Genomic DNA, 23,062 nt, shown 5'->3' with positions numbered 1-23,062 from the left:
GTGGGGTATCCACCCAGGAAAACTGCTCAGACATGGGTTTAAACCAATAGGAAGTCTTTGTTAGTGGCCCGGTGACTACACTGGGTTTTCAGAATCCCAGTGTGGCACTGAGCCTTTCTCAGTGAGAAAGCTTAAACACCATGTTCAGGGTTGACATACTTCAGTTAACAAGAACAGTTAACCAGAAGCAGAACTACAGGAGCCAAAAAGCAAGGTTAGTGCATTTAGAGACTTTCCCAGAACTATGGACTTGGATGAATTAGGTCTTTGTTTTAGTTTTGGCTGGTGGTGCTGTCTACATGCTAATAAGCTTTATGGCCTGAATGGTACTTCCATCATGGAGTCAGTTGTGCTGAGGTCTGGGGGCCTGTTACACTTCCACAGACAACAGAAGCCCAGCACAGGCTGTGAGGAGTGTATCTTTTGGTAAGGAAATATCTTAGGCTCAAGATTCGTGCACATGAGACTGCCATTCTTGTCAAGTTTATATTTATATTAAAGTGTAATTTCTTGTGGCCACAGGATTGCATTTCATGTATTTTTGTTTATTCTGTTCATTTTCTGTCCTTGGCATTTTTTTCGTTTTGTGTTGTTCAAAAAATTAGCGTTTACTTTCTTTTTTCTTTTTCTTTTAAGATTTGATTTTAAGGGAAAAGGTTCATTGAAATTCATTTTAGTAATTTGGCTATTGCTTGTAAAAAGTTTAATATTTCATTTTCTCCTTCCATAGGTTGAATATGAATGCATAAATGAAAAAAAGAGACAAAAGAAAAAAAGCTATAAGAATTCAGGTGTTATCAGTGTAAAGCACTGTGAGGTCAGTAGTCCATAGCCACCTGTAATGAGGTCACTTTCTGAGTTCTTGTATCAGTGTGGGTTTATACCAAACAAGTACTGGCTCTAAGCAGCTGGAAATCACATGAACATGTGATCATCTTGAGGGAAAGAATGGGATTTGGAATAATAAAATCTTTCAAGTAACTCTGCTTCTAAGGTTTGACAACTTTTAATAGATATATGTACATGTATTTATGTGGATGTATATATATATATATTTAATGTATATGAGTGTTTTGCCTGCAAGTAGTTATGTATACTATGTGTGAGATGTATGCACATGTGTGCAGTGATCTGTGGAGGCCAGAAGAAGGTGTTAGGTGTTCTGGATCTGGAATTACGAGATAGTTGTTAGTCTCCATGTGGGTGCTGAGAACCAGCCCATGTCCTCTGCAAGAATACTGCCTCTTCAGTACTGAGCCCATTGGCAACTTGTTAGCAAAGGATAAAGAATGATAAAGTTTTCTTCTGTCTGAGGAAATGTGAGGTTGGAAATAACCCCGTACATCTTCCTGGGTATAATTTCTTCATAAGATGTTATAAATGGTGGGGAAAGGCCACATTTTTCCACAATGAAAGCATGTTTTGTTTTTGTTATTCCTTTAAAGCTTTATTACTAGATGCTTTTTAAAACTGTCAGTATATTAGACTTACTACATAAAACTTACAGTGACTACATTTCCCCTTTTGCCATTGGTATTCTAATCTTTTTTATTTTAGTCACATTGTGATGTCTTTTTATGTTCTTATTTGCATTTATTAGTTAACCATGGTAGATTTTGTTATGACATTATCTCATACATGTATGTAATGCGTTTTGCTCATATTTACCTTCCCCCATTACCCTCTCTTGTCCTTCCTCTTCCCAACTAGTCTCCTTTTACTTTCATTCCCCCCTTCTCCCCCCCACCCCGTGTGTGTGTGTGTGTGTGTGTGTGTGTGTGTTACTCAGTTTAATTAGGGTTATTTACAGGAGCATGAGTAGCATACCAGTGGTGATACCTGAAGAAAATGATTCTCCATCAGCAGTCACTAACAGCCTGTGAAATCACAGAAGGGACCTGACATCGTGAACCCTCCCCCTGATATTTTAGTCTTAATACTGCTGTGCTTAAGCTGTAGTAAAGTCTTTATAAGTCCTGACATCTCGGGGAGGAGTTCTATGTGCTTAAATGTGAGGTAAATTTCATGTATTTATGTCATGTCCTGGTCAACTTACAAATTCTGAAATGCATATACCAAGGAGCCTTTTGTTTCTCTTGAGTTCTGGTTATTTTTGTTTGGTTTATCAAGACAAGGTTTCTCAGTGTAACCCAGGCTGGCCTTGAACTCAGAGATTTGCCTACTTCTGCCTCCCAAGTACTGGAATTAAAGGTGTGTACCACCACCGACTGAGTTCAGCTTTAACATACATGTGTTTTTGTTTTTAGATTACTGTAGAATGCACATTTCTTGACTACATCATGGGAGGGTGCCAGCTGAACTTTACTGTAAGTAATACTGAGTTTTCTAGCATAGGCTGTTAGATATTGCCCCCCACCCCCCGCCCCCCACTCCATTTTGCAGCATTCTTCTACTACCAAGCTGCCTTGTTATGAAATTTATACAATCTGTTTAACATGATTTCCTCATGGACTGTCTAGGTTCATCATGGAGGGTTTTACTTAGTTGGTTGATGAATAAGTGTTCCCTCTTTAGAGAAAGCAGATATGCACAAACCAGTGGTTACCCTGCAGTAATTAAAGGAATAGAGAACAAACATGTAAAAACAGCCCCTAAATATGGTCATTTCACGCAGTGATTCATGATTCTTCATCTAGAAAAAGAAGTACAGGTTGTTTTCATGCTGAGGCCTGTTCACTTGTTTGTGGAAATGCTCTGGGCATTTGTTGGGGGTTGGCAGTAGAGGGTCTGGGATGATTTGGGACCTTGTTGCTTGAAGTTTTCTTGGACCTGGAGCTCAGGCAGCCCTGCCTTCTCTTTAGTAAGAACTGCTGTCTTGGCAGGTGGGAGTGGACTTCACCGGCTCCAATGGCGACCCCCGTTCTTCAGATTCCCTGCATTACATCAGTCCTAATGGTGTTAATGAGTATCTGACTGCCATCTGGTCTGTGGGATTGGTAATTCAAGATTATGATGCGTGAGTATAACTTTGGAAATACTCAAGTACATGTTTCATAATTCCTTAGAAAGGGCACTTTCTGTTTCATCAGCTGGTGTTCTAATAGAGGTGGGAAGATGCCAGTGATAGAGCAGCATTCCCTCACAAACTTCTCATCTTTATTCCTTTGTTTCACTTTGATCTTCACTCTTGCTGTGGCTCGTTAAAATGTGTTGACTATAGCTTCTTCATTTAGTGGTTGATGGAGTCAGCAAGACTCATTTCTTTGATCTGATTTCCTTGGAGTTTTAATCAGGGGTAAGTTGTATATGTGATTGAAATCTAGATGACATAATCTTGTATACAGTAATAAAAATTGTTTCTTAGCATATATACATGTTCTTTGCAATAATTAAATTTTATTTATTTATTTTTTATATATTTATTATTATTTATTATTTATATATTATTCTGAGAAAGGATCTCACTATTTCCCTCCTTGGCTTGGAACTCAGTATGTAGACCAGCCTGACCTTGAAAGCACAAAGGTCCATCTACTTCTGCCTTGAAAGTGCTGCAATTAAAGAAGTACATCACCACACTCTGCTGAAAATATTTTTTAATTGGAGCTTTGACAAGGTTAAAGAGCATCTTAACCTAATTGCTGCAAAGTATACCCTGGATTCAATTCTTAGTCATAAAACTATATGACTACTACTACTAATTATTATTATTATTATTAGAGATTTCTTATAACAGATAGTATGTGCCAGAGATCATTTTATTAGTCAGAATAGATGATGAGTCACAGATGGCAATCAACAGGTCATCAAAGAGTCACTCCTGAAAAGGGTACCAGGCCAGAGTCATTTCACACATGGAATTCTTAAAAACATGTAATTAACCAATTCAAACCCAAATGAGTGAATTTAAAAAATTTAGAAAGTATCTAGATTTCAGAAAAAGGGGAAAATTCAGAATAAGAAAAAATCAACTTCTTACTAGTCAGCAACAACAAAATTATATTGTCAAATTAAGCTAATGAAGTAAATTATATTCACTAAAAATTACAGTGAATAAAAGTCACGATACAAGTCATAATAAATGAATAGGATTTTTGTAAAATATCTCAGATTTTTAGTAAGGTAAACTAAAAATTGTGCTGAAGAACTAAGAAGGAACCATGTTTAAATAGAGAGATCCTATGATAATGATGTGAAATGAAATTTCTTTCACAGTTAATCAGTTTAAATCAGAATTACAGTAGAATCCTGACAAGTCTTAAAATTCTCTAGCTAGAAGGAGTCAGAATCATCCAGACATTTTTCTAAAGGAAAGAAGGGAAGGAGAGGAAAAGGCAAGAGGAATTTGCTCTAGCAGTTTTCTTGCTTGGTTTTTGTTTTTAACTTTTGAAAGGATTTATTAATTTTACGTGCATGAGTGTTTTGCCTGTATGTGTATGCGTACCATGTGTGTGCCTGGTGCCAGTGGAGGTCAGAAGGGGGTGGCATTATGAAGATTGTGAGCCACCATGTAGGTACTGGGAACCAAACCTGGGTCCTCTGTAAGAGCAATAAGTGCTCTTAATCTCTGAGTAGCTCTCATTCCTGCTCTAGCAGTTTTTAAAATTTATTTTACAACTCAAGTATAGAACTATACTTGACCAATTGAACCAAGCATATGGTAAGAAATAGAACTGTATGTACACATAAGTGAATTAAGTAAGAATAGCATCTAAGAGGAAAGGATTGTAACAGCAACATATTGCATTAGAGTGGAATTTAAAGCTGGACATAGTGGTACACATCTTTAATCCCAGCACTGGGGAGGCAGAGGCAGGTGGCATGTTGTGAGTTTGAGGCCAGCCTGGTCTACATAGTGAATTCTAGGACAGCGAGATCTACATAGTGAAACCCTGTCTCAAGACAAAAAACAAAGAATTGAATTTGAATCCACAATTCTTACCTGCAAAGTATAAACCACACATTGTAAACCTGAAGTAGATACTCCTCAACAAAGCAGCCTAACAAAATAGCAGTGAGTTCAGGACTGTTCCGATGTTTTTGCCCTCCTCAATTTATAGATTCTATTCCTGGTGACAAAATCTCTGCTCTTCTTTAGACAGTAGGAAGAGGAGAAAGGGGTCCAGAAATGCATGTGCATTCCCTTTTAGGGCCATGATTCAGATGCTGCTGAAAAAAATCCTCCTCATATCTCCTTGGGCTAGAACCTAGCCACCTGATCTCGACTGGCTTTTAGAATAGGTGTTGTCACCACTTCAAGTGTCTGTTATTAAGGGAGGGAGTGCTGTTGTTGGGAAACAGATGTTTCTGCTTCATATTCTACTTCAAAGTACTTTTCAGAGTAATGAGAAGTTTAATATCAAAAGTAAACTTGAAAATTTTTATTAGAAAAAAATATATGATTGGCTCATAATTTGCAGTGTGCATGGCTGGTAAGACAACAGAGGCCGAAATCTTGGAATAATTTGTATGTGTTCACATTTCTTAATACTAAAATCCATGAGGTTGGGTGGGGAGATGGCTTCAGTGAGTAAGAGTACTTTCTATGAAAGCAAGAGAAGCTTAGTTAGATCCCCAGCACCCATAGAAAAGCTTAACATGACCATGTGTGCCTATAGTCAGTGTTGGAAGATGGAAGTGATAAAGGAGAAACTGGGAAATGATAGAGGAAATTCTGTGAGAGAATTTGAAAAGGAAATCTATGAAAGTTTCTAAACCACATTAGAGACAGGCTGCAGACTAGGAAAAATATTTTTGACATGACATGGGTTCTATCATTAATGGAAAATGAACCCCAAATGCTCAGAATTAATAATACAGGATGAATGAGGTGCTTGTATAAGTGAAGGTGCTTCTGCCAAGCCTGACACCCGAGTTGCCGTCTGTTCTCACGTACATGCTGTGGCCAGCACACGACCCCCTACGCACATAAATAAATTAATGTAGTAAATACGGGTGAGCATACAAAGACTATTCCAGTAGAAAACAGTGCATTCGGTGGTATTTTCTAGTAAGGCACATTGGCCATCCATCAGTGTGCCTCTGGGAGAATACCCATACCCTGGAAGTACCAACTCACATGTTATATATTCAGGTCCATACTTTGTGTCCATAAACCACAGGCTCCAGATGGACATGTGTTTTCTTGCAGAAACTTGAGAGTTTTATAATAAATGACATTTTGCACAGTGTTTCTATGGTCAAATGTATGAATATTCACATCAAATGACATAAGTAAATGCTATAAATAACTTCATTACTTGATGCCTGGTTTTTCTGCCAGACAGTCTTGCTTAAAAGGAAAAAAAAAAAAAAAAAAGATGTGGTTTTTGTTCTTTTATTTTTTTTTGGCTTGTTCATATTTGTTCAGGGAAATAATGCACAAGGTTTAAATGGAAAGTAGTAGGTTATGAGACTTATTTTATTTATTTATTTAATAAGTATATGTGTGCATGAGGGTATGTATGTTCACCTCGTATGTTCAGGGGCCTGTGGGATATCAGAAGAGGTATAGGATCCCCTGAACTGTACTTGCAGATGGCTGCTAGCCACCAAGTAGGTGCTGGGAAATTAGCCCAGGCCCTCAGCAAGAACAAGTGCTCTCAACCATTGAGCCATCTCTTGCCCCGTAAATTTTAATTTATGCTTCTCTCGAGGCATTAGGGTGGAGAGTGATAGAGGAACATACTGTACGTCCTCCTCTGGCTTCCCTGGGTTATACACAGGTGCACATACTCAGATAGATATCACACATGCATACCACACACAGCAAAAGAACCTGGAAGATAGTTCTTCCTTTAATGCACAGAAAAACACTTAAAATGAGTGTTTTCCAGTGTTAGCATCAGCATTAGTATAGATAATTTTTTGTTTATAATTTTTTATTGCTTTGAATTTTTTAAATATAAGCATACTATTTTTAGTGTGAGTAAATATATATATATTTTTTAGCAAAAATTGTTTGATTTGTTTTCTTTTTCTTTTTTAGTGATAAGATGTTTCCAGCTTTTGGCTTTGGAGCTCAGGTGCCTCCTCAGTGGCAGGTAATTCTTTTTTTTTGTCTAACTTTTTTTGATTCTCTGTGGATTTCACATCATGCATTCTAGTCCCACTCATCTCCTGTGCCCTTGCATCTGCCCTCTGCCTTGCGTTCTTTCCCCTCCCCCAAACAAAACCAAATTTAAAAGAAAAACCAAAACAAACAAACAGTAGTAACAAAAGAGAGAAGCATCTCGTCATGGAAGCTGCAGTGTGGCCCGGTGAGCCACACAGTTTACCCGTTAGTCCACTCATCTTTACTTGCCAGGTTCATTGCCAGAGTCGTTGGTCTGCCTCAAGGTCTCTAGCTTCTGCTAAGCCACCAATAATGGGCTCTCCTGTTGTCCTGTGTTGTGGAGGTCCTGCTGTTTTGGATCTGTAGGTTTGTCCCCTTCACCTGCTCCAACAGTTCATAGATGAGGTGGATGTCGGGGTGGACCAACTCATAGCCCTGGTTCTGGGCCTGGGTGGTAGCTGGGTTGGTTATCTCACCACCTTTCCCTCATCTTCACTACCCAGGTGGCTCTCCAGCACTGGCCAGGCTAGTTACCCAGTGTGACCAGCAAGAAGTGGGGTCAGTTCTCCTGCTCTTAGGTCCTCAGATCCAGGTCCAGGTCACCCACACTCACACAACTCTACTGTTTTGCCTGGGAGAGGTGCAGGGCTCTTCTCTCCTGATTGCTATAGGGGACTGGGGTGGGGGCAGCTCTCGTGCCTTCAGGGCTGGCTCACCTGTGCACAGACAACAGAATCAGCTCTAGTATGCTGTCCAGGTAGGGTGCAGAGCCTACTCTTATGTTGCTCCAGCTTGTGAGGGCAAAGGCTAGTTCGCACTCTAGTGACCCCAGGGCCAGCTCTCTCGCTTGCAGAGAGAGGAAGGATAGCAAGGGGTGGAGGCGGGAGGGCATTTTTTCTTCATGCATGCCACTTCCTGGCAGACAAGGTAGGGCAGGGGCAGTTCTGTTGCTCTCATGCCTTCAAAGCTGGCTCACCTGTGTCCCTAACGACAGGATCAACTCTAATGTGCTGCCCAGGTGAGGTGCATGCCTGTGGTGAAGGGTGGAGCTGTCTTTCCTGAGTGCAGGATAGGGGCTGTGGGAGGATGATGGTGGAGGGGCAGCTTTCCCCTGATGGGTGGGACCAGCTCTCCTGATGTAATATCCAGTAAAGGCCAGAGCCAGTGAAGGGTAGAACTGGCTCAACACAGCATGGTTCCAGTGACGCCTCCCACTGTGCTAGCGCAGACCATGGACATCCTCACTGACTCCAGCTGCAATAGGACATGGTCCTTGGCAGCATCTTGGGCCCAGAAGTCACCATGGCCCTAGTGGCAGCATAGCCCTGGAGCACCAACATGGTCTCAGGTGACTGACCAGAACCTGGGTGTCTGCAGAGCCCTCAGTGGTAACCGGAACTATGGACATCACCCCAGATCCCAGCTGCTGTAGGGCCACAGACCCAGATGTGGCTCTAGGCTGCAGCCTGGGTCTGAATGCCTCCATGGCCCCAGGTGGCAGCACCAGCCACCCAAATGAATATGGCCCCAGCAGTGGCATGGTTCTTGGACACTGACATGGTCTCAGGTGGCTGAGCAGACCCTGGTCATTCGTTTGGCCCTTGGTGGTAACAGGAGCCATAGACATCAACTCAGACCCTGGCTTTTGCAGGGCCACGGATCCAGACATGGACCTTAGTAGCAACCCTGGGCCAGATGACACCACAGCCCTTGGGCACACTCATGGCCCTGTGTGGCATCTGTGTGGTCTTTGCTGGCAACATGGGCCACAGACATCAATACAGACCCTGGCTGTGATAGGACACAGACTCAGACGTGAGCCTAGGCAGGAGTCTGGGCCTGGATGTCACCACAGTCCCAGGTGGCAGTACAGGCCACTGAGAGTGGCATGGCCCCCATGGCAGTGTGGCCATTGGGCACCAATATGACCTTAGGTGGCAGCTCAGACCCCTGGCATCAGCACATCCTTCAATGGTCTCGGGAGCCTTGGACATCAACACAGACCCTGGCTAAGCCAGGGCCATGGACCCAGATATGGCCCCAGGTGACAGCACTAGCCACCCCAATTGGCTTGGCCCTGACAGCAGCACAGCTCTTGGATACCAACATGGTCAGAGGTTGTGGCCTAGACCCAGGGCATCGGTGTGGCCCCCCATATCATCACAGACCAGGGACATCAACTCAGACCCTGACTGTGTTAGGATCATGGACCCAGACATGGTCCTCAGCAGCAGCCAGGGCCGAGATAGCACCATGGCTCCAGGTGGCAGTGCAGGCCATCCAGATTGGCATGGCCCCTGCAACAGCATAGCCCTCAGATACCAACATGGCTCCAGGTGGTGGCCCAGACCACAATCTTCCTCATAGCCATCAGTGGCAACAGGAGTCACAGACATCAACTCAGGCCACCTCAGCTGCTTCAGAACTCAAAGACCTGGCCCTTGGCTATAGCTTAGACACCAAGTCACCTTGGATCCAGGTGGCTAGCAAGCCATTCACGTTAGCCTATTCCTCACTGCCTTCATGTCTTCAGATCTGCCTCTCCCCTAAGCCCGTGAACTGTTCTGCCTCTCTCTCTCTTCCTTTCCCCACCCTGTACTGGCTAACCATAATGGTGCCCAACCATCCTGGCGCCCAACCATCCTGGCACCATGGCTCTTGGTTGGGTCACAGGTGGCACATCGTTGAGTCCTACCTGCCCCTGCTCAAGGCATGGTGCAGACCTGTTGCTTTTCTTCTGACATGTCTGGGCCTAGAAACCTTGGGTGGCACTTGGTATGATGGTGCCAGACCACCCGGTGCCAGAGGCACTGGGCAGGCTCCTGGTTGATGGTGCCCCTCCAGACCAAGAAGTCTGGGGTGGAGCCATCTGTGTCCTCGACTGGCTCAGGTCTGGAAAGGGCTGATCTGCCAGGAAACCTCCTTTTAAAGCTTTATTCTGAACTAGCAAACAGGCCTCACCACCCTTTTTTCTTTTGACAGGTGTCTCATGAATTTCCAATGAACTTTAACCCATCTAACCCCTACTGTAATGGTAAGTAAAGCCAAGAAGCCAAACATAAAGACCACCTCACTACCATCTTAGGAGTAGGTCACTAAAAGTCATCATAAAAATAAAAAGTATTTTCACATGTAAGTTGACTATAAAATAAACTTCCCATAAGTGATTAGTTCAGTATTAAAGACTCTGGAGAAAAGGTTCAGAGAAGCAATCACTCTTGTCAAGTGAAAAGTGTCAGTTCTTATATTTCTTACTGCTTGCACAGTATTCACTCAGTAGCTAGGACGGTGACGAGAACAGGGAGCTGAGCTCCTAGCACAGCTCTGTAGACAGCAGGAAGCTGGTGTTTGTCTTCCATTTCACTTTTTGCTTTATACTTCAGATGCACAAATGCTTCCTCTTTAAAAGTAATTTTTTGAAAAATCAAATTGAACAACCAACCTGCAATACCAAGACTCCTACTAAATTATGTAAGACTGAATGTTTTGGGGAGGAAAGGTAGTTGTGTGTTTGTGTGGTTGGAGATATTACTTAAAATTCTATATTCTAAATTGATACCCTGCAGAGGGTCCCTTTTTTTTTTTTTTCTTAAGAGGGTCCCTTTTAACATCTACAAAGTGCATAGTAGCTTCTAGAGACAAAGATTATTTATCTTTGTAAATACTCACAGGTTGGAAGAACACAGGGTTACTTCTGGGGGTTGTTTCTTCTTTGTTCTAAGATACCTTTCCTGTACTAATTAATTCAGTATTCCTTTGAGGTACTTTTAGTGCATGGTTGTGACCATTTTTATGTCTAGATATTTATAATTGAGTTTATTTTAAAAATGTGCTTTTGTTAGTGTGTTAATTTTGGTGTCTGATTTTATTTGTAAGGTTTTTATGATAAAGTTTATAAAACCATTTATTATTGAAGATAAAATAAAGAAATGTCCTTGGTGCTTATCTGAAATTGGAATTGTTTTTGGAATATAACTTATGTCATATGACAACTCATTCTAGAAGTTTATTGCTCTATAAGTAGTGTGAACCCATCCTTGGTCTGCTCATCAAGCAAATAGCCTTTTCTCTTTAGGTATATAGTCTGGAAAAAAAAAACAGTTTGGTTATAGATTACAGGTATACTATATAGAAAAGGGAAGGACTTAAGACACCAAAGTTAAATTCCCTTTTTTTTTTTTTTTGTTTTTGTTTTTTTTCGAGACAGGGTTTCTCTGTGTAGCTAAATTCCCTTTTTAAAAAGACATCATTGAGCCTAGTTGCCTAGAAATGACATTTCACTTATTGCTTTAATGCAAGGAAGGATTTCAGTAAAATTCAATTTTAAGTGAGTAGTTGAATACTTTATATTTGTGAAGAGAGTAAATTGTTAAAACCTTCAGGGTACAAAGCACGCATAATAATACAAATGGAGAAAATACTTCTGTCTTTGTCAGTGTTCTATTGGTGTGAAGAGACACCATGACCATGGCAACTCTTAGAAAAGAAAGAAAGCATTTAGTTGGGACTTGCATAGAGTTTCAGAGTTCAGTCCATTATCCTCATGGTGAGGAGCATGGCTGTGTGCAGGCAGACATGGTAGCTGAGAGTTCTACATTCAGATCTGCAAGTGGGAGGAAAAGAGACTCTGGGGTCAGCATGGGCTTCTGAAACCTCAAATCCCACCCCAATGACACACTTCCTCCCAAAGGTCACACCACCTAATCCTTTCAGATGGTGACCAAGCATTCAAATCTGTGAGCCTATGGGGGGCATTCTTATTCAAACCACCACAACTATTGTTGCTGAAGTAAAATGCTCAGGTTTTCTACAGTCTATTCCATTGCAGTTAGTGATGTTGCTAGCTATGGTTAATATTGTTCTTATTACTGTTAGACTAACTCCTAGTTAAACTGTCAGTTTATACATGTAAAATTACATCTCTGCATGAATTATTCTCATAGGTAATTTGCTCATGGCTACTTGTTTCTAAGTTCAACATGACCTAAAGGAGTTTCTTGGAACTCTTAAATTTTAAGAGGAGAGAATTGGTGTTTCGTTCTTGTCCTTGATCTAAAGCAAGAGACTTGTTTTTGTTGAAAAGTTTTCTACAGGGCTGAAGAGATAAGTCAGCGAATAAGAACAATTTCTATACAAACATGAGGACCTGAGTTCAAATCCCAGCCACCCATGTAAAAAGCTGGGTATGACTGCACATTCCTGTAACCCCATTGGAGGTCACAGACAGGTAGATCTTGAGAGTTCACTGGTTAATCAGCCTAACCAAAGTGGTTCGTATGATACCCTGTTTTAAGGCAGAAGATGGAGAGCAATGGAGGACACCTGATACCTTGTTATGGTGTCTGTATGGCATGCACAGGCGTACATACCTGCACATTCGCTTGCGTGTACCATGCATACACACCACACATATACACTACACACAAATGAATAAAAATTTACACTAAAAAAATAAAACTTCAAAATACACTATAAACAAGTATCTATGGTTTCAAAACAGTGCAGGGAGTTCTTTTGGTATTTGTAGCATTTGCCTGTATCCTAAACTAACATTGAGGACAGAATCAACATACCTAGGATACTCATTTGTAGACAACTTTTCACCAGACACTAGCTGGCTCACCAGGCCATGCTGTTGTAACAGAACTATCTCTACACCTCAGTGACTTACAGTGGCACATCTGTGCCTTACTCGTTTGACTTGTAGCTAGATCACAGCTGTTTTCCACATTTCTTTTTTAGTTTATTTTTATAAGATAGGTCTTGCCATGTAGTTCAGGCTATAAACTTGGCATCTTCCTACCTCAGTTTCCTGAGTCCTAGGATTGTAGATGTAAAGCCTCACCCAGCTCTCCTAAGTTTCTTAGTCTGGGACTCAGCCTGAAGGACCAGCTCTTCACCTGCTGGTCCTGTGACCCAGGAACAGAGTACAAGAACTAGAGAAAACAGGCAGTGGTTCTTAAAGCATCTGCTTAGATGTGGGGGCCCTGTCCACTTATATGCATTGAATCACATAGAGAGAGCCCCGTTCAACTTGCTATTAATAAGACTGGCAGGCCCAACTGTTTACAGTTTCTACAGAAAATGCAGGAAACGGCCCATGTGAATATTGAAACTAATGCATCCACTATACCGTGCCTGACCCTTACTTGTATCGTCTAATTGTTTAGAACAATCAGCCTTATAACCTTATTTTTTTATAGAACTTTGACCACATGTGCAAATCAGTGTTTATCTCATTAATTTTTTCTTTCTGCTTAACAGTTGTAAGATGTTACACTTTTTTCATCAAAAACACACCAAAGTTAAGCATAAATATAAGTCCCATCTGAGATGAAAATGCATACTTTCTGCTTGGAGAGGCTGTGTTTGTAGCTTTCTACAATGAAGCACAACCATGAAGAACTCTTGAATGTGAAACTTTTCCCTAGTCAAAGTACTTTTTGTTGTTGTTTTCTTTTGTTTTGTAGTTGTGATAGGGACTCACTATAGTCAAGGTGATTTTGATACTTCCACTGCAGTCTCCCTAGAGCTGGGATAACAGCTATTATTCACCAGACTTGATATGTATATAATTGTGCTTCCCAGTACTGTGGGCTAACAAATTACATTTGAGGATTTTTAATACTACTTTCTTTGATCTAGGAATCCAAGGCATTATAGAGGCTTATCGGACCTGTCTTCCTCAGATAAAACTCTATGGACCAACTAATTTTTCTCCAATTATAAATCATGTGGCCAGGTTTGCAGCTGCCGCCACACAGCAGCAGACAGCGTCTGTAAGTGCTCTAGGCTCAGGAACAAAAGGGTGTGGTTGGTACTTCTTCCTGGTTACCATACTGTTGTTTATTGAGTTTGTCAGGGTACTAAATCAAGAGTGAAAAGTGATGATATAATCAGCATTAGTTTGGGAGAGGTATCTGTTGCTACTAATGATCACTAAAACAAAATAATGCTTGCATTTGCGAGTCTTTTCTCTGACTTTGGAAGTAATTTGTTTAGATTCTACCAAAAGGGAGGGGGGGGCTATTACTTAACTTTTAGAAACATAGTTGATGTGAAGGCCTTTGAATACTTTTATCAGTTGCTGGTATTGCATCACTTAACTGTACTACTGAGGTTTGAATTAGTTGACCATTACCAGTCGGATGTTGGGTACCAAATCTCTCATGTTGTAATATATTTAGAAGTAGGGATCACGGGGACCCTATTGTGCAGGTGTTGAAAAAGTTAAACAAGATAATTCATGTAAAGTGCACAGTGCCTGGGTCAGAGAAAACACGCCCATACTTATAAGTTACTGTCATAAATCTTATTCCTGTCCTAGATTTAACTTGCCCAAAAAATGAAATGACAACTTTATGTGACATTTTATTGCTCTGGAAAGTTTCATCAAAAAAGAAAAAAAAATTGTAAAGCATCTGTTTTAGCCAGGCAGATAATCCTTCTGCAAAAGTTTTGGATCTGTTGAGATTGGACTTCTCATCTGCTCCCTTGCTCCAATCTTTGACATGTTTAGTGGTTCAGTTTAATGAGTGTTTATTCCTCTGATTACTTGAAAGGTTTCTCTTCGACATTTAGATTTCTTCTGAGTATTTTTTCAACCTATTCTGTGGTGTGTTGCATTTGTAATGAATCTTCAGTTTTCGTAAGAGTTGATCCTTGTCATCAGAGAATTCCAGAATATTTTATGCAGATGGTATCCTAGGTTTAGTGTGGCAGTGAGAATGAGTAAGTGAGGCAGATGACTCCTTAACCTAGACCACTGTCTGACCTTCACCTGCTCAGTGGACATGCTTTATGTTTTGGCAGCAATACTTTGTGCTCTTGATCATCACGGATGGCGTGATCACAGACCTTGATGAAACCAGACATGCTATCGTCAATGCTTCCAAACTGCCCATGTCTATCATCATTGTGGGAGTTGGGGGAGCTGACTTCAGTGCCATGGAGTTTCTGGATGGTGATGGGGGAAGTCTCCGCTCCCCATCAGGAGAGGTGGCCATAAGAGATATTGTTCAGTTCGTGCCTTTCAGACAGTTCCAGAATGTGAGTACCATTCTTTCTGACTTAAACCCAGACCTTCAGGATGCTTTTGCTTTTGCATGTGAGAGGTTTGGTTTGATTGGGCATTTTTGTATCTTTTGTGCTTTTGCTATGATAGTATGATAAACTTAAAATGAAACTGTTATGAATATGTTAAGTTTTTTTTTTGTTGTTGTTGATGTTGCTTTTGTGTTAATTACTTTCCTCATGGTTGTGAAAAGTTACCTGGAAAGACAACTGGAGGAAGTAAAAGCTTCCCTTGGCTCGTGGTCCATCATGGTGGGAAAGGCATGGCAGGAGTCTGGGCCAGCTGGTCACAGTACATCCACAGTCATGCAGAGAGGATGAATTTGGGTACTGCCTTACTTAGGGGTTTTATTGCTGTGATAAAACACTATGATCTATAGCAACATGGGAAAGAAGTTTATTTTGCTTACACTTTCTTATCACAGTCCATCACGCAGGGAGGAACCTGGAGGCAGGAGCTGAAGCAGAGGCCACAGGAATGCTGATTATTGGCTTGCTTCTTATGGCTTGCTCAGCTTGCCTTTTTATAGAACCCAGGATACCAGCCTAGGGGTAGCACCACCTACAGTGGTCTGGACCCTCCAATATCAATCACTAATTGAGAAAACGTTCTATGCTGGGTGGTGGTGGTACATGCCTTTAATCCCAGCACCTGGAAGGCAGAGGCAGGCAGATACCTCTAAGTTTAAGGCCAGCTTGGCTTACAGAGCAAGTTCTGGGACACCAGGATTACACAGAAAAACCCTGCCTTGAAACAGAGAGAGAAATAGAGAAAGAGAGAGAAAAGAAAGAAAGAAAGAAAGGAAGGAAGGAAGGAAGGAAGGAAGGAAGGAAGGAAGGAAGGAAGGAAGGAAGAAAGAAAGAAAGAAAGAAAGAAAGAAAGAAGAAAAGAAAGAAAGAAAGAAGGAAAGAAGGAAAGAAAGAAAGAGAAAGAAAGAAAATGTTCTTCAGGCTGTCTACAGCCCAATCTTAGAGAAGCATTTTCTTAATTGAGCTCCCTCTTCTCAGATAACTCTAGTTTATATCAAATTAACATTAAAAAACCAGCCAGCTCAGATGCTCAGCTCAATTTTTCTTTACTTAGTCCAGTACTCTGATGCATGGAATAGTACCACTCATACTCAGGGTAGGTCTGTCTACTCATCCACTCCAATTAAACTGCTCTGGGAACAGAGATAGGGCCAGAAGTTTATGTCCTTGGTGATTCTGGATCCTATTGAATGGACAATCAAAATAAGCTACACTTTGTAACAACAGAAAAACAAATCACTAGTGTAGCTAGAGTTTACCTGCCTGGCCCACAGTCAGGACAAATCTTTGTTACCCGCCAGTCCCACAGCCATTCAGACCCAACCAAATAAACACAGAGACTTATATTGGTTACAAACTGTATGGCCGTGGCAGGCTTCTTGCTAACTGTTCTTACAGCTTAAATTAATCCATTTCTATTAATCTATACCTTGCCACGTGGCTTGTGGCTTACCGGTACTTTACATCTTCCTTGTCCTGATGGCGGCTGGCAGTGTCTCCCTCACCCAGCTTCCTGTTTTCTCAATTCTTCTCTCTGTTAGTCCCGCCTATATTTCCTGCCTGGCCACTGACCAATCAGTGATTTATTCATTGACCAATCAGCAACACATTTGACATACAGACCATCCCACAGCACACTAGCCAAACCTCTAGGAAAATATGTCTACTTGAAGAAAAGCTCTTAGAAGCAGGGTATGTTAATACATCTTTAGTTCTCTCGCTCTAAGACCAGTTTGGACCATGTAGTGAGTTCCAAGCTATCTAGAGTCCTATAGGAAGACATGTCTCAAAAAAAAAAAAAAATCTGTTAGAAGATTGGTCCAGTGTTAATACCTTGTAGACTATTTTATAGGATCACAGCCAGGAATTATATAATATAATTACGATTCATCACCACAGGGAGCCCTTACGTTGTGCCTTTGTTGGTGCATCTACTTCCCATCTACACCTGTGCCTCCTTAGCCCATGGAAACCACTAAACTGTTCATTTCTATAATCTCGTAAGTTCAGGAATTTACATAAATATTTGGGTAAGATGGTACATGTCTGTAGTAACAGCACATGGGAGGCAGCAAGTGTGAATTTGAGGCCAGTCTGAGCTGCTTGGAGAGATACTATCTCAGAAAACAAACAAGTAAACAAAAATTTTACATAAATGGAATCATACTGTATATGAACTATAAGGCTGGCTTTTTTCTTCTAGCATGGTTCTTCTTAGAGTCACCCAGGTTCTTGCATGCATTGCTCCTTAGTTTTGTTTGATTTTTGAATTCTTGAGACAATTTCAGTCAGGAATTTCCAGTGTAGACCAGGCTGACCATTTTGAGAGGAACATGGAAAAATTTAATATATAATGCTATATGAAATACAGTCTTATATCACATATATAAAAAAAACAAAAATAGAAACCCAAATGTGAATATTTTAGCAGCTTTATGCATAATATATAAAAGCTGGAAACAACCCAGATGCCCTTCAAGAGGTAAATGAAGAAGGAAACTATGGTACATCTAAAACATGGGATACTTATGAATAGACTTTAAAAACAGTACCTGGTGCTTTTACAAAGGCTGATATGAAGGCCTTACATGAAGGTTGCTTGGGAAAATAAGCATTCAGAATCAATTCTGTTTAAACTCATGTCACTCCTGTAATCATAGACTGTGTTTCATATAGCATTATACATTAGATTTTTACATGCTCATTTCAGAATGGTGACTGATACCCAAAACTCCTTTTAAAATTCTTTTATAGTATTACTAGAGCTTATAGGTAATTAAAATGGGGATTGCATTTAGTAGTCATAAGAATGACTAATAAACTCTTTGTATGACTAACATAAAGTCTTTAGGCACAAATGGAACAATCTTTTAACATGACTTTCATATAGACTTTCAATAAGAGGAAAAAGTTAAAGATACATTAAAAAAAAAATAGGCCATGCATGTTAGCTCACATCTCTAGTCTTAGCACTAAGCAAACAGAGGCAGGAAGGATATCAAGATCACTTGGGAGGCAGAGGCAAGCAGAAGTCTGTAAGTTCAAGGCCAGCCTGGTCTACATAGTGATTTCCAAGCCAGCCAGGGCTACATAGTGAGACCCTGCCTCAAAAAATAGGAGCCATAACAACAGAGAATTATCAATATGAAATGGATGGCACCAAAGAACTTGACACATATTAGCAGTGATAATGATGGCAATTATAAATAACATTGATTATTTCCCCCATATTATGTGGACTGTTCCTAATGTACAAGCCTAGAGGTTGGGAATTTCCACATTTTAATGACTGCTGAGTTATCTGTAATCTTTTATCATATAGCCAGTATATCAGCCAAATATGGTTGTGTGTGCCTGCAATTCCAGCACTTGGTAGGGAGAGTCAGGAGGATGGAGAGTTCAGGGTCATACTTGACTGTATAGTGAGTCCAAGGCCAGCTTGAGCTACAAGAGACAAACAAATAAGCAAGCCAGCAAATCTCCAGTTGGTAACAGTAACTGTGATTTTGTTTTTCCTCAAGGCTCCAAAAGAAGCTCTTGCACAGTGTGTCTTGGCAGAGATTCCCCAGCAGGTGGTGGGCTACTTCAACACATACAAACTCCTTCCTCCCAAAAACCCAGCTGTGAAATAGAAGGAGCCAGGACAACTCCAGGATTCATAAGCCTCGTGGAGCAATGCCATCTCTTATGCAGAATGATGTATCTTATCTACCTTATGTGCTTTTCACCCCCAGTGTTCCTGAGACAAACCCAACTTTTTGTACGTATTTTATTTGTTTAAAGCACACGTTTTATACTTTTTGAAGAGGACAGTAGCAAATCCATCTCTGCTTCATAAATTCAGTGATTGTTAGTGATGTCTAGAAATTGTAAGAGTGCTATTTGGAATTGAATTTAATGTGGGAAAAGTGGGGATTTGTTGGTTTGTTGTCTACTTTCTATAATGAAAATGCTAATTTTAAATGTTGTCAGAGTGAATGAGGAATTACAGGATGATGTGGTTTGCAGGTTGCTATACTGTTTATAGTAAATATCTTGCAAGCCAGAGTCTGTACTTGTGACTGAGAGAGCTCCTTAAAACAAGTAGTACTGAATTTGTACCTGTGACTTTGTATTTGTCCCTTCCCATGCTGCAATGATGCATTATACAAAACTGTTTTCACATGGGTCTTCATGAAAAGCAGGAACTTACTCGGTTTTTAAAATGTTCAATCAACCAGTGGAAGGATCCTTGCAGACAAGACAGCTTTGCCTTTTGAAATCTCTTCTTTTCTCTGTCAACTGTTACACACAACATGGTCAGGTTTGGCCTTTCTTTTACTGAGTAAACAAGACATCCTTCTGTGGAAGTGCAAATGATAGGTCATTCCCAGAGTCTACATGACTAGGTCAGTGTAAGGTAACTAAGGGATTGGGATTGCTTTGTCCATTAAAGCTGTGAGGACCAAACATTTAAGATGAAAATTCACAATTGTAGGCTAGGCATGGTGGCACATCATACTAGCGCTTGGGAGGCAGAGGCAGGAGAATCATCAGAAGCCAATCTGCCTATGTAGTAAGTTCCAGGTCAGCCAGCTACACAGTAAGATGTTTCAAAATAACAAAGAAAAATAAATAATTGAGAAATCCATTTCTTCTATCTAATGGCATAATTGGGGGAGGTCATTTTTATTCTTTTTTTGCTATGGTCCTGTGCATTGATTTGTATAAATTTTTTTTTAGATATTTTTGCCTTTTAAAATGGTATTTTTGTTTTCTTTAAACATGTAGTTCATTATTTATTAATCAAAATTCCATTTTTCATTTCAATAATGTATTATTTCCTAAGTTCAGAGTGGATTCTGTTAAGCATAAAACCTGATACAGCATTTAAAAAGAAAAAGCAACTCACACAAACAATACCCTTTTCTAATTGCTACATTTAGATAGTGTGTACTTAGTATGCATGTTTTGAAGAATAGAATTATCTCGACTCTACCCTTTGAAACATGCTGCTTCCTGAGCACCACATGTTTGGAATAGATTCTGTAACATTTGCCTGAGACTCTCGATGTCAAATACTTTGCCCGTCTATGCAGTGGCCAATCATCACTAACAATTTAACATTTAAAATTGTGTATTTGTCACATAGTCTAGCCCTAGTCAGCGTTCCTGTCAGTGTAACTGAGTCCCTCTACTGCTGCCTGTGTCTTTGTTCTCTGCAGGCTTCTCAGAAAGAACTTATTGCTGAGGTCTTGTTTGCCTAGCCCAGTGAGCAGATGCCTCCTTCCCACCTGGGTAGCTGGCATCTTGGTATGTGCTATTAACCTGAGGCAGTGTACCTCTATAGCAGGGTTTCTTAAATTTATTTTTGAGTCATTTCACTCAAGACATTTTTATGCAACCCCAGTTTTATAAGCATTTAAGATAGGTATAAAATCAAACATTGCAAGTAAATCAAATGAAATTTATTTTAGGGGGCTGGAAAGATGGCTCAGGGTTCAGAGCATATATTACTCTTGCAGAGGACCTGAGTTTGGTTCCCAGTACCTACATCAGGCAGCTCACAGTTGGCTGTAACTTTAGCTTCAGGGGCCCTGATGCCCTCCTCTGTCCTCCATGAGCACTGCACACGTGCATACACACACAGAGACACACACAGTTCCAGCTTCAGGGGCCCTGATGCCCTCCTCTGTCCTCCATGAGCACTGCACACATGCATACACACACAGAGACACACACAGAGACACACACAGTTCCAGCTTCAGGGGCCCTGATGCCCTCCTCTGTCCTCCATGAGCACTATGCACATGCGTACACACACAGAGACACACAAACAAACTTATTTAACACAGTTTTTTTAGACTTACAATTTTACCATTTATTAAAGGTGAAGGCATATTTGCCTATTCATGAGGTGGATATACTTTGTTTTTAAATAAGAATTTGATCTCAGCTGGATCTGTTGCATACATAGAGCACCTTTGATGTGCTTCAGACTTGATTGATATTTTGATTTTACAATTGTCAATGCTTAGAACCCCCTTTCACATAAATACATAGTACAGAATGTCATAAACATGTTTAGGGGTGTTTCAGAAGTTGAATGTTCTGTCCTTATCCTAAGCCAAAACACATTTAAAGATTTTTGAACGAAGCTGAAGCTGACAATTTTTAAAAATCAAACTTCCTAACACAATACAATCTAGAGATATTGATTTGACATTTACTGGATTCAGAATGGCAGGAGGTATTGAAGTCTTTGTTTTCTAAAACTAAGCACTTATGCTTCAGAAAGCTAGTTTGTGCAGTAAAATGGCTGTGATTCCTAATACACAAGTAACCCTGAGTGGAGCTGAGGTACTCAGGCAGTGTTTATTGTTGTTATTCATGGCATGGCTGCTGTGTAATGCAAAGTGCACTGGGTGTGTCCTCAGCACCAAGGCTGCAGTGAAGTTGAGTGATATAATATGGGCGAGCCCCTCCAGAAACACCTCAGATTCATTATACAGTTGCTTTTGAATTAATTGTTGGCCATTGTGCATTAGACCTTAGAAACCTTTTACTGAAGTTGGATTTTTCAGTCAGCTACATGACTACTTATGGGGCCATGGCCCACAGTTCAAGAACCTGTACAGCCTGATTCATTAGTAACAATTCAGTTATCAATAAAGGAGACAAATACTGATTTTCTTTCTTTTTTTTCTTTTCTCTCTTTTGAAGCCATTACTGTTTCACACATCTCAGTTCTCTGTGCTTGGGAAGACGCCACAGTGGTTTTCAGGACTTTCTTTTGCATACAGAGGGAGCTAGCACAGAAGTGGCTTACACATTCTCGTGTGTGTGACGCAGTAGCAGAGGGGCTTCTCTGGCTCTGAAGCAGGACTTGCTGCTTGCTCAGCCCCAGAGACTCCTCAGAACTGTAGACCCTTCTTCATGCTTTCAGTGGGCATCTGGCAGCCATCTTTCTGCCATTTGGTCTGAACAGTTGTACATTCTGGCCTACCAGAATTGTTTGCTGTTAAAATAGTTTTTTCTTTAAATGACTCATCTTGATCAGGTTTTTATAGATATGTTATTTATAAGACCTGTGATTCTGGCAAACTAAAGCAATCCATACGTTACTTGCAGTTTGAAATAAAAGCATTTACAACTTCTAAATTGTCATTTTATAAAACTCGTAGTTTCAGCCCTCAACTTCATTCCATGCCATTTTATATTGAAATATTTATTTTCCTTATTGTGCCATTATTTGAACAAATGCCATTCTTTCATAAAATACATCTAAAATGAAAATCACCACATTGATTTTCATTTCTCTGTAACCACATATGTACATGCATATATTCAGGAATAGTATTCCCACTGGTCTAGTCACCTTGTCTTCTGTTTACAATTGATTTTTTTAAAAAGGCCCTTAAAATTTTAAGTCTTTTGAGGGATTTACAAGTGTTCACTTTAGACAATGCTTGGTCAGCTTTTCCAAAATAAATTCAGGGCCTCATTGCTGCTTGTGCTGCATTTTGACATGCTTTCCTCCTTTCATACATTTCCTAGAAAGCCATCTTCAAGAATACTCTCTAGTCTATTTTTCATGAAGGTGATGTAAGGTAAGTTAGCAGCTGGGTGAAAATTGTGAGCAGTTGTGTTGCTGTGGATGTCACAGTATGTGCATAACTTACCAATATATGAATTCATGTCAAATATATCTTCTGTGTGAATTCCCTTTGGATAAAGTTACTGCTTGATGTAACATGGCTGTATTTTGTTTTCATTTGTATTTCTCTACATCTTACCAAAATAATAGAAAATGGAGCTGGATGAATGGCTCAGTGGATAACACCACTTGCCACTTAAGTTTGAGGACCTGAGTTCAGATCCTTGTACCCCTGTAATAAGCCAGGCATGGCCACACAGGCTTTAACCTTAGCACTGGAGGGAATGGGTACAGCTCTTAGCCTAGCT

At 40.5% G+C, this 23,062-nt stretch overlaps 1 protein-coding gene across 4 annotated transcripts in view; it reads left to right on the top strand.

Moving 5' to 3' along the window:
• The window catches only part of Cpne3 (copine 3), a 59,613-nt gene extending 36,763 nt beyond the window's left edge, over positions 1-22,850 (top strand). For all 4 annotated transcript variants that reach the window (XM_052717007.1, XM_052717008.1, XM_052717011.1 and 1 more), the window contains exons 9-16: positions 731-817; positions 2,268-2,327; positions 2,844-2,977; positions 6,950-7,004; positions 9,998-10,049; positions 13,661-13,794; positions 14,828-15,064; positions 18,640-22,850. In XM_052717007.1, coding sequence (XP_052572967.1) covers positions 731-817; positions 2,268-2,327; positions 2,844-2,977; positions 6,950-7,004; positions 9,998-10,049; positions 13,661-13,794; positions 14,828-15,064; positions 18,640-18,750 — 870 coding nt within the window. In that variant the 3' untranslated portion in view covers positions 18,751-22,850. The remainder of the gene's footprint in view (positions 1-730; positions 818-2,267; positions 2,328-2,843; positions 2,978-6,949; positions 7,005-9,997; positions 10,050-13,660; positions 13,795-14,827; positions 15,065-18,639) is intronic.
• Positions 22,851-23,062: the final 212 nt, after the last annotated feature.

Source organism: Peromyscus californicus, unplaced genomic scaffold (genome assembly GCF_007827085.1).
Source record: "Peromyscus californicus insignis strain IS unplaced genomic scaffold, ASM782708v3 Scaffold_5__1_contigs__length_169319896, whole genome shotgun sequence".
NCBI lineage: Eukaryota > Metazoa > Chordata > Mammalia > Rodentia > Cricetidae > Peromyscus > Peromyscus californicus.
This window is presented reverse-complemented; position numbering and strand designations above follow the sequence as displayed.